At 37.4% G+C, this 13,876-nt stretch overlaps 3 protein-coding genes and 1 pseudogene across 3 annotated transcripts; all 4 read right to left on the bottom strand.

The window, feature by feature from the left end:
- Positions 1 to 497: 497 nt before the first annotated feature.
- LOC106334386 (putative pentatricopeptide repeat-containing protein At1g02420) lies at positions 498 to 1,952 on the bottom strand. The gene has a single exon (XM_013772674.1). It carries the CDS (start codon positions 1,950 to 1,952, stop codon positions 498 to 500), a length of 1,455 nt encoding a protein of 484 aa, XP_013628128.1.
- Positions 1,953 to 3,944: 1,992 nt separating this feature from the next.
- On the bottom strand, positions 3,945 to 5,798 carry LOC106331880 (cytochrome c oxidase assembly protein COX11, mitochondrial-like). Its single transcript, XM_013770312.1, has 8 exons — positions 5,672 to 5,798; positions 5,430 to 5,548; positions 5,017 to 5,317; positions 4,850 to 4,902; positions 4,666 to 4,738; positions 4,457 to 4,561; positions 4,288 to 4,368; positions 3,945 to 4,175 (listed from the first exon to the last, which is right to left on the bottom strand). Exons 2-8 carry the CDS (start codon positions 5,498 to 5,500, stop codon positions 4,017 to 4,019), a joined length of 843 nt encoding a protein of 280 aa, XP_013625766.1. The 5' UTR covers positions 5,501 to 5,548; positions 5,672 to 5,798; the 3' UTR covers positions 3,945 to 4,016.
- Positions 5,799 to 6,349: 551 nt separating this feature from the next.
- LOC106329194 lies at positions 6,350 to 8,739 on the bottom strand (annotated as a pseudogene).
- Positions 8,740 to 11,152: 2,413 nt separating this feature from the next.
- On the bottom strand, positions 11,153 to 12,837 carry LOC106333426 (B3 domain-containing transcription factor NGA3-like). Its single transcript, XM_013771868.1, has 2 exons — positions 12,799 to 12,837; positions 11,153 to 12,670 (listed from the first exon to the last, which is right to left on the bottom strand). The coding sequence occupies exon 2, from the start codon at positions 12,389 to 12,391 to the stop codon at positions 11,330 to 11,332; it is 1,062 nt and encodes a 353-aa protein (XP_013627322.1). The 5' UTR covers positions 12,392 to 12,670; positions 12,799 to 12,837; the 3' UTR covers positions 11,153 to 11,329.
- Between the last annotated feature and the right edge of the window lie 1,039 nt (positions 12,838 to 13,876).

Here is a 13,876-nt window from a genome sequence, read left to right as displayed (position 1 = left end):
GAACCAAACAAACCAAACAAGAACCTAAAAGTCACGCAAAACAAACTTTGTGAAGTGTAGTAACATTTAAAAGAAGAAACCAGGAGACAGTGAGATTGGTCCTGAAGAGTCTGTTCTCTTTGGCAAATCAAAACTACATAAAATCTATGTTTACCATTTGATTAGTTCGAAAACTCTCTCTCTCTCTATAAGAGCAAAAAGATGCCATCAAGAGCGTCTGGTACAGTTTTAACCACCAATCCGCTGCTTGTTTCAGTAGAATCCAAACGTCGGCAACTTTTTCATCTTTGCCTCATCCATCTTCTTCTTCTCGGAAAATGTTATGATCGTCATCTTCTTCTTCAGTACCTACCTCAGCAAAACTCCTAAACTCTAACAATGGTTCCTCGACTTCATCTGATAGACTTGAACAAAAAAGACTCGGCCAAGTACAATGGCATTATACATGAAGGACTCAACTGGCTCTTGAAAAACACTGGAAGAATGTCCTGCTTTCATCACTGAATCTCTGTAGTGAAAACAACCATCTTCTGTTTCAAATTACTAAGCTCTTCGTGCTTATTTGCTAGCTCCATCAACAACTTGATCCTTTTAAAAGAGACATTACTCGGTCTATGTCCCTTCTCAACCATCTCAAGCAAACATTTCTCAGCCTCGTCTACCTTAGCCAAATCACAAAGCAAATCCAAAAGCACATCCGAAACCAAACTATAAGAACCAAAACCTTTAACCACCATATCTTCCCACAACCGCAACGCCATATCCACTTTCTCGTGTCTCTTAAACATCTTAATCAAGAACATACAAGACTGAGTGTTTGGCAAACACCCATTCCCCAACATTCTCACATACAGCTCCCAAGACCGTCCCAAATCATTAGATAGAGACAGAACACGGAAAAACAGATTATAAGTAGTGGCGTTGGGAGACAAACCTTTCTTCACCATCTCATCCACCAACTTATCTGCATCCCCAAGCCTCCTGGCTATGCAATAGTTTCTTATAGCAGCGTTATAAGCAGGAACGTCAGGATAACATCCATACTCCTTCATTTCCTTCAAAACCTGGCGAGCTTTATCAGGCTGGCCTATTAACCCCAAACCGCCTATAATGGTAGTGTAAGTTATAACATCAGGAGTAACATCCTCCTCACGCATCTGATCAATCAGCTTGTAAGCTTTATCCATCTCTCTGTCCTTGCAATACACATCAATCAAGGAGTTGTAGGTAACGACATCAGGTTTGAGGCCCTTTTCTTTCGTAATTTCCTGGAAGAAAGCTTCAGCATCTTCGGATGATCTCCAGCCGGACAAAAGAATGTTAAAAGTGTGCAAGTCGGGGTGAAACTGATGCTTCAAAGAGTGATAGACATTCCTAGCATCGGTCATAGTCTTCTCTTGGCAAAGAGTTCTCAAGAGAGCATTGAAAGAAGCACTAGTGTCGAATAAATGAGGCACCAATCTCTTAAACTTCCAGAAGGACTCAACGGTGTGTCTAACGGAACACAGCTTAGCGACTCTACCTAAAACCACTTGCATCGTCCTAGGGGTAATCAAAGACCGATCCTTTCGCTTAGCTTCAATCAAAACATCCCAGATCTGATCGAACTTTCGATTTCTACCGAGGATATAGAGCATCGTGTCGAGGGAAAAGGAGGAGTGAGCACCAGCGTACCTATACAACTCCAGGGCTTGAAGAGGGTTTCCGTGACTGAACCTCACTCTTTTTAAAACCCTATCGATTAAGTCCTTTGACAAGTGGATTCCACTGGAGCTCAACGATTCCTTCAACTCTCCTTGCACATTTGAGCCATTGATCATCCGGTAAACAGCTTCCGAGTCATCGTTAGGCACGAGCTTCGCATCCGAAGAATCTATTGCCACACTGTGAAGAAATGATGTAGAGAGACCGAGACTGGGAACGCCAGAAGCACACTGCCGCTTGAGTATCATCAGCAAGGAATGGAATGGAATGGAGGAGGAGAAGATGATGATCCAAGTTAAACCCTACCGACAACCAGAGAGAGAGAGAGAGATTTGAACAAATCTAGAAAAGCCCAATTTACTTTCTCATCAAACCTGTGGCCCGTTACTCGTTCGACTTGTTTTTTTCAACCAAATCCGATCGTCTCAAAAATACTTCTTTCTCTCTCTCTCTATCCCACATCTTTTTTTTTTTTCCATCAGGTTTATATTATTAAAATCAAATGGGTCACTCCCAGATACAACAGAAACACCAAAGGCCCAAACATAAACGGGCTACAACATACGGCCGAAGCCCCAAACAACTTAGACGGCCCCTCGGCCCAACCTTACAAAACCGGACGATCAAGGCCCATGAGAGAAACAAGGAAGCAGAGGAAGAGACACGGGGATGATCTACACCATTCAGACCGGCATGCGTTTCTCCGCCTCAACTTGCCCTTCATCGACTCCGGAAGAAACCGGAAGAGATCGCCGGACCGCTCGTTTCGCCGGAGCTCAGATACCCGCAGAGCCTCCACCGAAACCACCTATTTACCTTGCTTTTACAACATGACGGAGGTCTTTCTCAAACCATTGAGATCTCCCCCGACACAACCAAACTTCCAACCACTAGATGAGAAAGATAAGTGATATCTATTTTTTTTTTAATTGCCATTTTGTCCCTATCCAACATAATCAAAACATATATATCTATCTAAATTATTCTTTTGTCTTTCTTCTGTTCGAAACTCCATCGTATTTCTTCTTTCTCTCTCTTGAACCTAGAAATCTAAGCCTTTAAAAAAAAGTAAAATCTTTCATTCTTTGATTCATCTATGGAAAGCGAACAAACAAACAAAAGAAAGTAATTTTGAAAAAGAGGAAAGAGGAAAGAGCAAAGCTTTGATTTTGAATTTGCTCAAGAAGAGACAGAATCATAGTGTAAAACTCTTCGTCTTGCTTCTTTGTGGTTGTGGCTAATAAAATAATTAGTTATACTTAAAAAGTTTTATCCAGGTAACAATGCTTTCAATTATATGTTATTGCATATTTTGGATCAAGAAGACTACAATTACGACCTCTGAGTTACAATGGCGTATATGTTTTCATTCGTGCTCTTTCCCTCATCATCAAGGCTAGTTATAATAACCGGATACTAATCAAAATATCCAAATAACAATAATGACATCTGAAAAATTGATATACATTAAGTTACGAGAATAATCTACGACTTTGAGTTAGCCGACCATTGATAAAAAAATCTAACTAACAATAATGTCTACATAATTATTTAAGTTAGCCGACAATTGATAAAAAAGTTCAACCAACAATTATGATATCCAGATAATTAAAATACACTATTTAACTTATTAGATATGAGAATAATCTACGAGTTTGAGTCTATAGTGATAATCAAATGCTGATTGAAAAATTCTAAATAACAATGTCCGGATAAAGAGAAAAGTTCTTGGATTGGATTGAATTGAATTTTTTTTTTTTGAAATTTACAAAAAAATACTGAGATTTAGACATGCAAAGAAGAAGAGATCAACCAGAACATGTAAAAGACAAAGAATAACATGAGCGTGTGTGAGAGAGAGAGGGAGGGAGAGAACACAAATATAAACGGGTTATATATGTATAGAATTACTCATGATTACATGCATGTAATCATTACACAACTTCTCTTCGTAATGTTAAAGAAAGAAGTTATAGGGGCATCACAGTATTTTCTCGCTAGCAGAAGTTGGGTCTGGCATTGGACCACCTGTTTTTCCATTCACGCAAATTACTGAATCTTTCTATATTTTGTGCGCAAATCGGTCTAAATTGATTTGGAAAACTAGTTTTATGTTGTATATTTGATTTTGTTCAAGCAAATATTCAATATAATAATATCATATGTTTCGTTGTCTCCTACAACACAGCTGAAGCACAAAACAAATTACTAACAAACAATTTTCCCATTATGGAATTTTATTTTTTTAAACTGAAGGAGGGAGACTCTTTATTTTTCTTGCATTAGTTTCACTTCAAAAAAGCATGCAATCTTTAATTGGTTTCTTGAACTGGAACAGAGCTTTTATTGTCGACTGAATCTGTAGTAGTAGTTTCCTCGGACACTTTGAAGAACGTGTAAGACAATATCAAGTTGTTGATTCCGTCCATTCTTGAATCAGTCTCAAACTCAGGATCAATGTAGAAGAACACCTGCCAAACCCCCCAAGTTTTTACAACGAAAAGAGAAAGAAGAAGGTCTTAGTGGGCTATTTGATTTTGCTCAAGGAATATCAAGCAGAGCCAAGAAGAAAAGGCTAGTCACCGGCATGTCAATCTGTTCTCCAGGAAGAAGTCGCTGTTCCTCAAAGCAAAAACACTGTATCTTGTTGAAATAAACCCCTGCCTGTGTGTTCCGAGAACCAATGAAAAGATGTATTAAGGGAAGTTGATACTTGATAGTCGATTCACCGAGGCTAAAATATTATATATACCTTCATGGGAGTGACATTGTATGTGGAGACTCCGGTTATTGGGGCTGAACTTTTGTTTTCAGCAGTGTAAAAGGCGAGTGCGCTTTCTCCAGGCTTTACTCTAACCTATAAGACAATTCCAAAACCACAAGACATATCAGTTTAAACACACACACCTACATTAACAAATCACAATCCTCTTGTTGACGACTTATATATAAAGTCTAAACCTCTCTTTGAGTTGGAGTGAACTTCCACTGCATCCCATCTGCAACATCAGCATTGAACTGCACCACAATCTCCCTGTTTCCGAGACAAAAAGTGACAGCGTGTGATTATAATAAGCTAGCACCTTCACCATACACACATATTACCAAAAAGAAGACGGTTTATGAATGGGTCCCTTAACACCACCTTTCAGTGACGGTGCCAGATTCTGAATGTCTAGCAATCTTCTCCTCGACAGTCTGTAGTAGCATGAGTTCCAAAAAAAAAAACAGTGGAGCAAAGATTAGGACAGAGACTAAGAATAATTGTGAAAGGAATAGAGAAATGGTTGACTTGTATATATAAAAATATACCTCTTTGCGTTGAACATTACCTCCATAACCAGTAGCTTGGCAGAATGTTCTATACAAAGGCACAGCAGCGTAAGTTAGGCCAACCATGCCAAAGACAACGGCAGTGAGATAGTAGAGCATTTTCTTCGATTTGGATTCTGTTATCGAGCGAGTAGAATAGTGGCGATGAGCAACACCAAGTAACATGGATTTAGAGTGAGAAAACGAAGATGAGCTTCCCCAAAGCTCTCTCTTGCTTAGGAGATTATGCTGATTGACATTACAAGCTCCATAACGAGAGCAGGGAACAAGAGGCACAGTCCTACACAGGCATCTCTCACAAGCTTAATTAACTCTTAATTCAATACGAATCTTACTTTCGCTGAGGAATTTCAACAAACAGTTAATATGCATTTCAGGGGGGGTCATTTTACCTCGATGTTCGATGAATGTTCTCTAAATATGAAGAAAATCGAGTCCCTCTACATGCCTTGGACCATGACATGGCCGAATCGGAATGGTTTCAATCGATCGACACCACAAAAATACGAATCTGCACGAGAAACACGAACTCAGAAAACATTACTTTGAAAACTAAACTTGTTTTGTCCATTTCCCAATCGTGATCGAATCAACGATGCCACGAAGAGTGTATCAAAATAGGAAGAAGACTTACCGGTTAACGAACGAACGGCGTTCTTGTGTCGTCTCGATTTCGTTGGCGGTTGAGATATATCAAAGACGTCGCATGAAATGAAATCATAATAAACACAATAAAGCCAACTATTCAAACAACGACTTGTCTGCTGTCTAAAGAAAAGATAATCCCATTCTTTTCGATTTTTGTTCACATGCGTCCAATTTAATTCTAAGCCCACTTTGTTATGCAGATGGCCCAATTAGGAAGATATACAACATCAATAGAACAGTGCAGATGAAATTATTGGTGGCATAATTGTAAGCCCATGTATGAATCTCTCTTGTTTATCTTTTCGCGACAGAAAGTGAGAGAGATGAAGAAGATCTGAAACCGTAAAGAACTCTCGAAGGAAAGAGAAGAGGAGAAAAAGACGTCAAATAAAAAAGAGAAAGTAAAGAAAAAAATGCATTTTAAACCATTAGATCAAAACTAATCGATGGTCAAGAATTGTAATCCTTGTACGAACCGGTATATCTTGTACTGGTGGAGTTTTATTGGAACTTACGACCAACTGAAGGAGGTTTTTATGCAACAAGTTCCTAATACTACTGGGAGCAATCTAGTAAACCGAGAGCAACCTCCTCAAGTATCCACACATGCATTGTGCAGAATGAAAACGGTATAAATTAATATGTAAACATGTAAAACTGAACATGAACAAAAGCTAAAAGGGTATATTTCGTAGTTAATATACTTTTGTTTGGGTTTATTGAAGTCTTTTGATTCTTTTCATTGGAAAGGAAGCAAATTACATATATTACAGAGAGTGTCGAGACAGAGACACGTCTTTTGTTTTCTGATTTTTAGTTTTAAAATGAGGAAACTAGAACATCATCTGATGTATTAATACCATTAAAGACGTTCCTGTCTGTAGGCAAACCGGCTACAACACCGTGTTCGATTCCACATTCGTTCATTCCTCTCTTGATCTTGAAGTAACCATCCTGAAATATAATTACACATAGACGTCAGATTTGGTGTGTTCCCTCTGGATTCTTGAATGTAATGCAAGGACCTTGAAAAGATCACAAGTAAAAATAAGTTTGATTGGAGAGAAGAGTTACTTACATCACCCCAGCTTCGGTTCCATTGATTTGCAAGTAACTGGTGTAACAATTCAAAAAGAATGTCAGCAAGTCTCCGGCCAATAGAAAACTGATAAGAGAGTGTGTTTCAAAAGTGGATATCATACCCAATAATCTTCGCCATCATCAGAAGTTCCCCAGCCAATATAAGCTTGACAGCATGACCTCCAATGTTTGCACCTGTTTTGTGCTTGTACACTCCAGATTTGTAATGCGCAAAGTCCTAGTGGAAACAAAAAGATTCATGAGAATATGGAGTTCCATATAACAATCACCATGTTTGATCAAATCTTAAAAAACTTTTTGTAACTAACCTCATAAACGGTAAAGGCAACCTCAACAGGTCCGTTTTTGTAAACTTCAGCCATAATGTCTTGAGGGTCATGTCTGACTTTGTAGGCGCTAACACCATAGTGTTTTGATTCACGCCAAAGCTGGTTTCCACTAACACATTTCCTCACACATTTTGGTGTAGGGTAAGCGGGTTCACATCCCGGGTGAGAGCATCCAGTATTGTCAAAGTATGGATCACACTTGAGGAGGAAACCAAACAACATTGCAAACATTCGATAAATATATCAACCATTTCAATATATATCAAGATAAAGATATATTCTGCACATGGGAGGGAACGCAAGTAGAATCTTTTTGAAGAGAAAGATGGAATGCAATCATCAGTGTTTTTGGCTAGGCATTGGTGTTACCATGTTATATTTGATGCAGAACCTGTCAGACAGTGACTCTACAGCCCCAAATGCCCAGCAAGAACGCCTCAAAAGAATGTTTTTTTAATGAATCTCTAAACGCATAGTTTAGTATAAATTCCACTAAAATGTAGAGTGTTTTTTTACCTGATCTATAACCGAGGAGGGAGGGAATTTGATAGAAAGCATAAGAAGATTCAAGTCAGTATATCATGTTTTAAAAGAAAGAAATAAAGAGAGAGAGAGAGAGAGAGAGAGAGATAATTGACTGACCTAGGATCCTTCCAATGCTGGAGCACTGAGACCAAGCAGTTCTAGCGTCAAATTCTTTAGGAAGCTTGAGAGAGATGTCATGGCTTACAACAGGTACACCTAAGAATTCGTTCTTAGGTGTTGGTTTGACACCGAGGAGGCGCTTAAACTCTGCAACCTGATAATACATATACAAAAAAAAAAAGGAAAACAAAAGAGAGAAGTCAAGTTTGAGGAACAATCATAAGCGTTAGTATGTATCTATAAATGAGAAAGATGTAAGAAACTGACGGTGGAGTTAGCAAAGCGATCATTGAAAGCAGCTGTCCATCCAGCGTTTGGATTCTCATTGACTTCCTTCACAATTGATTCTCATTGACTTCCTGCACAATCTCATTCTACAAAAAAAAGTAGATCAACGCATCAAACATATCTAAACAAAGGGTTGAGGCAGAGTAGTGAAAATGGGGGCTTTTGGATTTAGATTTAAAAAAAAAACCTGAAGAATTCGCGAAGTTAGCTTCTGCTGGGAAAGATTTTCTGCTGCAATTCCCTGAATTAAAAAAAAAAAAAAAAAGTCAAAAGACTTTACTTATGATACACTGCTAAAATGTGAGACGCGATCCACAGAAGTTTGAATCCTTTTTTTTTAAACAAAGAGTCAAAACCCAAAACAAAAGGCAGATCAAATCCAAAAACCGAAGGATCACTCCCAGACGGAAAAGGCACCACCAAGTCTGGATCTTCGTAAGAAAAACAGGACGATGATGATAGAGAAATTAAGAAGATGTACCGTATTAATAACCGCTAAAAGTAAGATAGCAGAGGCTAAGTAGACTCTGATGCGATGATGATGTTCAGCCATGAATCTCCCCTCCCCTCCCCTCCCCTCCTCCTCCTCTGCTAATTCAGTTGCAATGATTTGCCCAGAGACTTTTTTTCGATAAAAAGTATTCAATTCAAAGATGATCTCTTTTCTAAAAAAAAGAAAAAAGAAGAGAAGGGGCTTGAAAATGACACATCATTTAATTTATTTTATTCCAAGGAAGAGAGAGATCTTGGCCATTCAGTTTATTCCACCAACCATTATTATAATACGCCCTTGATTAAGAGGTTCCGCCAGATTCATGCTATATGACTTGTCATCTATATGGGCCCTATCACGGACCTACTTTTTGTTAAGTCTTTGTTCATTTCAACTTGTGGACTTGTAAACGTATTTCTAAAATTCTAGGTCACATGCTTTAATGTGTAGTTTTTTTTGGGTAAAATGTTAAAATTACCATTTTCTGAAAGGAGGTTACAATGTTGTCGTTTACAAAGAGGAAACAGAGAAAGAAGATGCGGGAAATTTAAAAACAGAAGCTAAACAGCAGAAGAAGAAGAACCTATTTAACGTTACATTCTCAAGTTAATGGGAACGTCCACCAGACGTAATCTAGTGCTTTTCGTAATGCTACTATCTTTGTCTTGACTTTCTTTTGTTGATATATAACTCATGATTATTTGCCTTGTATACGTTTTGTAAACTAACAAATATATCGCATTTCCACCATTATGAAATTTATTTGGTTGGGTTAAATAGAAGAACTGGATTTATACATCTTCGATTTCTACACTCACAACAAGTGAACAAACTGACAAAGGATTTAATATAATTAACAGCAGGCATTAACATGCCTCCCAAAATACAAGTTTTAGAAATGAGGCTTAACCAGTATATAATGACATGATATATTAAATTTTTTTTTTTTTTTTGCTAAAAAAATATCTTAAAAGTTGAATTGAATTGTAAATTATTACTTTTATTTGAAAAACTTGTAAGAAAGGGAAGAACCCATCAATCGTGCCTACAAAAACCCTAACTGGCCTACATATTTGCAGTCTCTTTTAGGTTAGGAATCTAATGAGAGGATGAATTATTTATTTTATTTAACAATAATTATAGCATGTCATTTATTCTCTTTATTCTTACACGTACAACTACTTATCTAGACTTATTACAATATGAAAAATCTTTGGGTTCAATTCCTAAGGCGAACATCTAGATTAACCATCCATTACTGTTTGAGTATTTGATGCTTAAGTGATACCAGAACTTTAAGCTACCATGTTAAGTGTAAATATATATGATCTTTCATGCAAAAAAGTTTTAACACTTATCTACTATATATATACAGACTATATAAAAAAATAATTTACCTTAATGTGTGTGCGCATACATGGATTTGTACCTAGATGTATATGTAGGCATACATATAGTAGCAGGCATGCCCACAAAATGTATAGAAAAGTACACGAAGCATGATCTCAGAACTTTAAGCTACCATATTAAGTGTAAATATGATCATTTTCTTACGATAATTAATTCATGTACAAAGTTATGTAGTCAAGAAACTAGTACGTAGTTGTATAGAAACTATAAGCATGTATATTCAACGAATGAATATTGCTATAATTTATTGAGAATCTTAGGACGGAAATCATATTCTCTAAGGACTGCATGCAAAAATGCCACATAAACTATTACTCATCAAACTATTTATACAATTATACATGTGTAAACTACGTATGCATTTATTCAGAGGCATATGTATAAATGTATATATATAGTAACTGATAAATGATTTGGTGATCTAGCCTCCTAAAAGAACTTATGAGTTTATGAGATCTACAGACATACCTGATTTGGTAAAAATCACTTCAACTTACAATCCAAACCAAACAAAGATATTATCAACCAACGGTTAACAACAAAACAATAATCTAGAATAAGTAAAAAATGGCTGAGAACTTAAATGACTATGTGATCATAAAAAGTCAAACAATGCGAACACATACCATACCTTTGTTCTATATATGTATTATAAATTGAATTATTATACCTTCTTCCATAGGTAGCTTCTATTTATTTTCTCTGCCCATAACCTGCAAAATCTCTTTAACCGAACAAAAATTACAAGAGTAACCAAACAAATAAAATAGGACCGTTAGAGAGAGAAAAAGAGAGGCTTCTTTGGACCTGCCCATTAGCTTAGAATGTACCATGAAACACTTTGTCAGTGTAGCTAGGGAGATAGGCATAGAGAGTACAAATCATGAAATTTATAAGCTTTTTCCCACGCATGAGTTGCAAACTCAACCTATACTAAAATCTTATAAAAAGAAAAAGGTGATATTTTATTGACGAAATGCTATAGCTAAAGCCAAAAGGCAGTTCACAGTGCCAAGTAGTAATTAAGGCTAGTATAGAATTTATGAAGACGATGACTAAACAAAGATTCATTAATGATAGTATGGGGATAGTTAGAGACAGTGTAAGACATGTGAACATGTTATTTTATGACAATCACATATATTTATATACGAAATGAAAAAGATGCGATTTCAACGTGGCGACAAAACCCTAGTGATGAACATCAAGAAACATGTAGAAAACAAAACTCATAACCAAAAAACAAACAAACAATGAAGATCGTATTTTCTTCCCATTCACTAGCTGGGATCTAATTCCTTTTGGAAGATCAACTAATGAAATAAAATAAAGAGATATTAAAAAGAAGAGGATGATGAGACTCTTCATGGATTAAAGTCTAGAGAAAGCGAGAAGACTTCCCTTTTTTAGCAAACTGATCATCACCATCACCATCACCATCACCATCATCATCCTCATCATCATGATCACTAGATAAATTGAGTCGCAGAGCTGAAGAAGAAGAAGCACCCATTTCGCCACGTGGCAACACCCAAGACTCTTCTTGTTGATTATTGTCATTATTACCACATTCCATATTCACCCCAAAGAGCCTTAGTCTCTTACCCTCCATAGAAGGAGGAGGAAGCGGATGCAATATCACCGGAGTTAATCTCCCGGGAACTACAGGTACTGACTCAATAACCAACGGCTCTGATCCAACAATGCTTCTTTGGTCAAACGGTGAGCCGCCCGTGTAGTAACACCTTCCAGCTAAATTCCCATAACCATACCCTACAAACTCTTGACCATGATTGTTATTATAATAAGAACGTTGGTGGTTCAAGCTCCGGTGAATGGGAACGGTATTATATTCCGGCAATGGATGGAATCTGTTGAAACATTGAGAAGTGGTCGGAAGATTGAAGTTAAAACCGAAGTTACCAAACTGATTATGTGTTTGAATGACGGTCATCATGTTGGGTCTATGCCTCCAATCGATGTATAGTTTCAATCTTTTGGACTCATCTCCGATCCCTCGCTGGAAAGAGACGATGTCTCCAGCGTCGAGCTTTTTCTCTTTGACGAAACGGCTCCATCCTTTGGTTATCACGTAGCTCTGGCTAGAGTTCCAGTACGAGTAACGGAATCTCCACATCTTGCCGTTTCTGTCTTGGAAATTCAACAGCGTGCCGTTTTGGCTGTTTGATGAGTCTAGTGGAAAATACCTCTCCGCGTGTTGTTTAGGTATTACTAGTCGGTTGAGTTTTCCGACGTCGCTTGGTGTTACCACTTTGTCGAACATGTGTTCTTTCTCCGGCTGCGGTATCGTCATCATCATCGGGAAGTTGCTGTCGTTTCCGGTTCCGGAGGTACTGCTTGCTCCGATGTTGGAGTTTAATTCTTTGTCTCTGTCTTGTTCTTGGTCGGAGTTTGTTGCCGGAGCTAAGGATAGATCCATGAGATGGAGAAACCTTGATTTATAAGATGGTTTCTTGAATCAAAATTGAACCTTCTTTGTTGTTGTTCTTGCCAAACTCTTGCTACTCTTGTCTTGAAATTTTTGAGTTGGGTCTTAATTAGTGTTTCTTCATCAAGATTACTCTTTCTTCCTTTGTCTTGAGATGGGTCTTAGTGAATCTTCATGAAGGATAAACATCTCTCTTGTTGTTCTAGTTGAACTGATGAATTGTTGATGTTGTTGTTCATAGTCATTGCTGCTGATAGGTCAACTCGAGATCTTCAACATACATATTAGATAGATGGTATTTAATTAAAAGACCAAACGAAACGAAAATCCAACCACACAATTATAAAAGGGGGTATAGATGAAGAAGAAAATTAAAGTTCTGGCCGGTGTGGTCTCACCTTATAATATAAGAGAGAGAGAGAGATGCTGAACTTGAAATTTTCTTTTCTCTTCTTGGTTCGGTTGGTTCTTTCCTTTTCTTCTTTGACCAAAAAAAATTAGAGGAATATGAAAACCCTAGAATCGAAACCAAACTGTATATATAAATTATCTTCTCGTTGATGACTCTCAAATGAAACCAATGAAAGAGAAAAATTAAAGCCAATCGGGACTTGGAACTCAAATTGCGTTCTTACCAAACTAGAGGATCTCTCTTTCTATCTCTTTAGAGGATGGAGGAAAAATGGTGGCTTGAGATTAGTTCTTAACAGAGTTTCAAGGCTTAGCGAGAGAGAGAGAGATTAGTACCGTGTATTGCGTAGGGGCCCATGAATGATATGGTTCGGGTCATGTGAGCTTCTTGTCCTTTTCATTAGGCTTCGAGTTGGCTCTTTATACTGAAATTTCAAATATGTACATGCGTTTGTCGTTGTCCACGAAGTGCTATAACTATTGTTCGAGATTCCGTTAATCTTCTCTTTTTGTATTAGACTGAGTATTTTTTTTTTTTTGTATTATTGTTGTGGAAAAATCAGGCGATTTGGTATTTGTATTAAAATTTTGTTTTAGTGACAAATTGTTGTTCTTTCGCACTAATTAAAGAAATTTGAGTCTATGTTTAAATTTTGTAAGTTGGCACTTAGCACTAGTGAAAGTGGTCTCTGTTTATATATGTATAGATTCCTGTTTATATATATGTATATATTACACATCAGAAAATGAACACTACAAGAAAACAGCGGTATTCTGACGGACATTCCGACGGAAAATGAAATCCTCGGAATATCCCGAGGAATTTCCGAGAAAATTCTGAGGAAACACAAAATTGAGTTTCCTCGGAATAAACCGACGGAATTCCGAGGAAACATCAGTCCGTCAGAATATTCCGAGGAAATTCCGAGGAAAAATGTGTTCCTCGGAAAAAACCGATGAATTCCGAGGAAATATTATAGCCGTTGGAGAGCCGTTGGGGGATTTTACAAAATTCCGAGGAAATTCCGACGAACTAGCCTTTTCCGTCGGAATTCCGTCGGAATT

Source organism: Brassica oleracea, chromosome C3 (genome assembly GCF_000695525.1).
Source record: "Brassica oleracea var. oleracea cultivar TO1000 chromosome C3, BOL, whole genome shotgun sequence".
In the NCBI taxonomy this organism is placed as follows: domain Eukaryota; kingdom Viridiplantae; phylum Streptophyta; class Magnoliopsida; order Brassicales; family Brassicaceae; genus Brassica; species Brassica oleracea.
Note: the sequence above shows the minus strand (reverse complement) of the source record. Positions and strands in the feature narration are given on the sequence as shown.

Bases quoted from the DNA above. Each gene is read 5' to 3' on its own strand.
- LOC106334386 (XM_013772674.1), bottom strand. From the start codon at position 1,952: ATGATACTCAAGCGGCAGTGTGCTTCTGGCGTTCCCAGTCTCGGTCTC.
- LOC106331880 (XM_013770312.1), bottom strand. From the start codon at position 5,500: ATGTCATGGTCCAAGGCATGTAGAGGGACTCGATTTTCTTCATATTTA. The intron at 4,739-4,849 runs GTGGTGTTAAGG...TCTCGGAAACAG, and splicing joins TCTGGCACCGTCACTGAAAG to GGAGATTGTGGTGCAGTTCA. The intron at 4,369-4,456 runs GTATATATAATA...CGGAACACACAG, and splicing joins ACAATGTCACTCCCATGAAG to GCAGGGGTTTATTTCAACAA.
- LOC106333426 (XM_013771868.1), bottom strand. From the start codon at position 12,391: ATGGATCTATCCTTAGCTCCGGCAACAAACTCCGACCAAGAACAAGAC.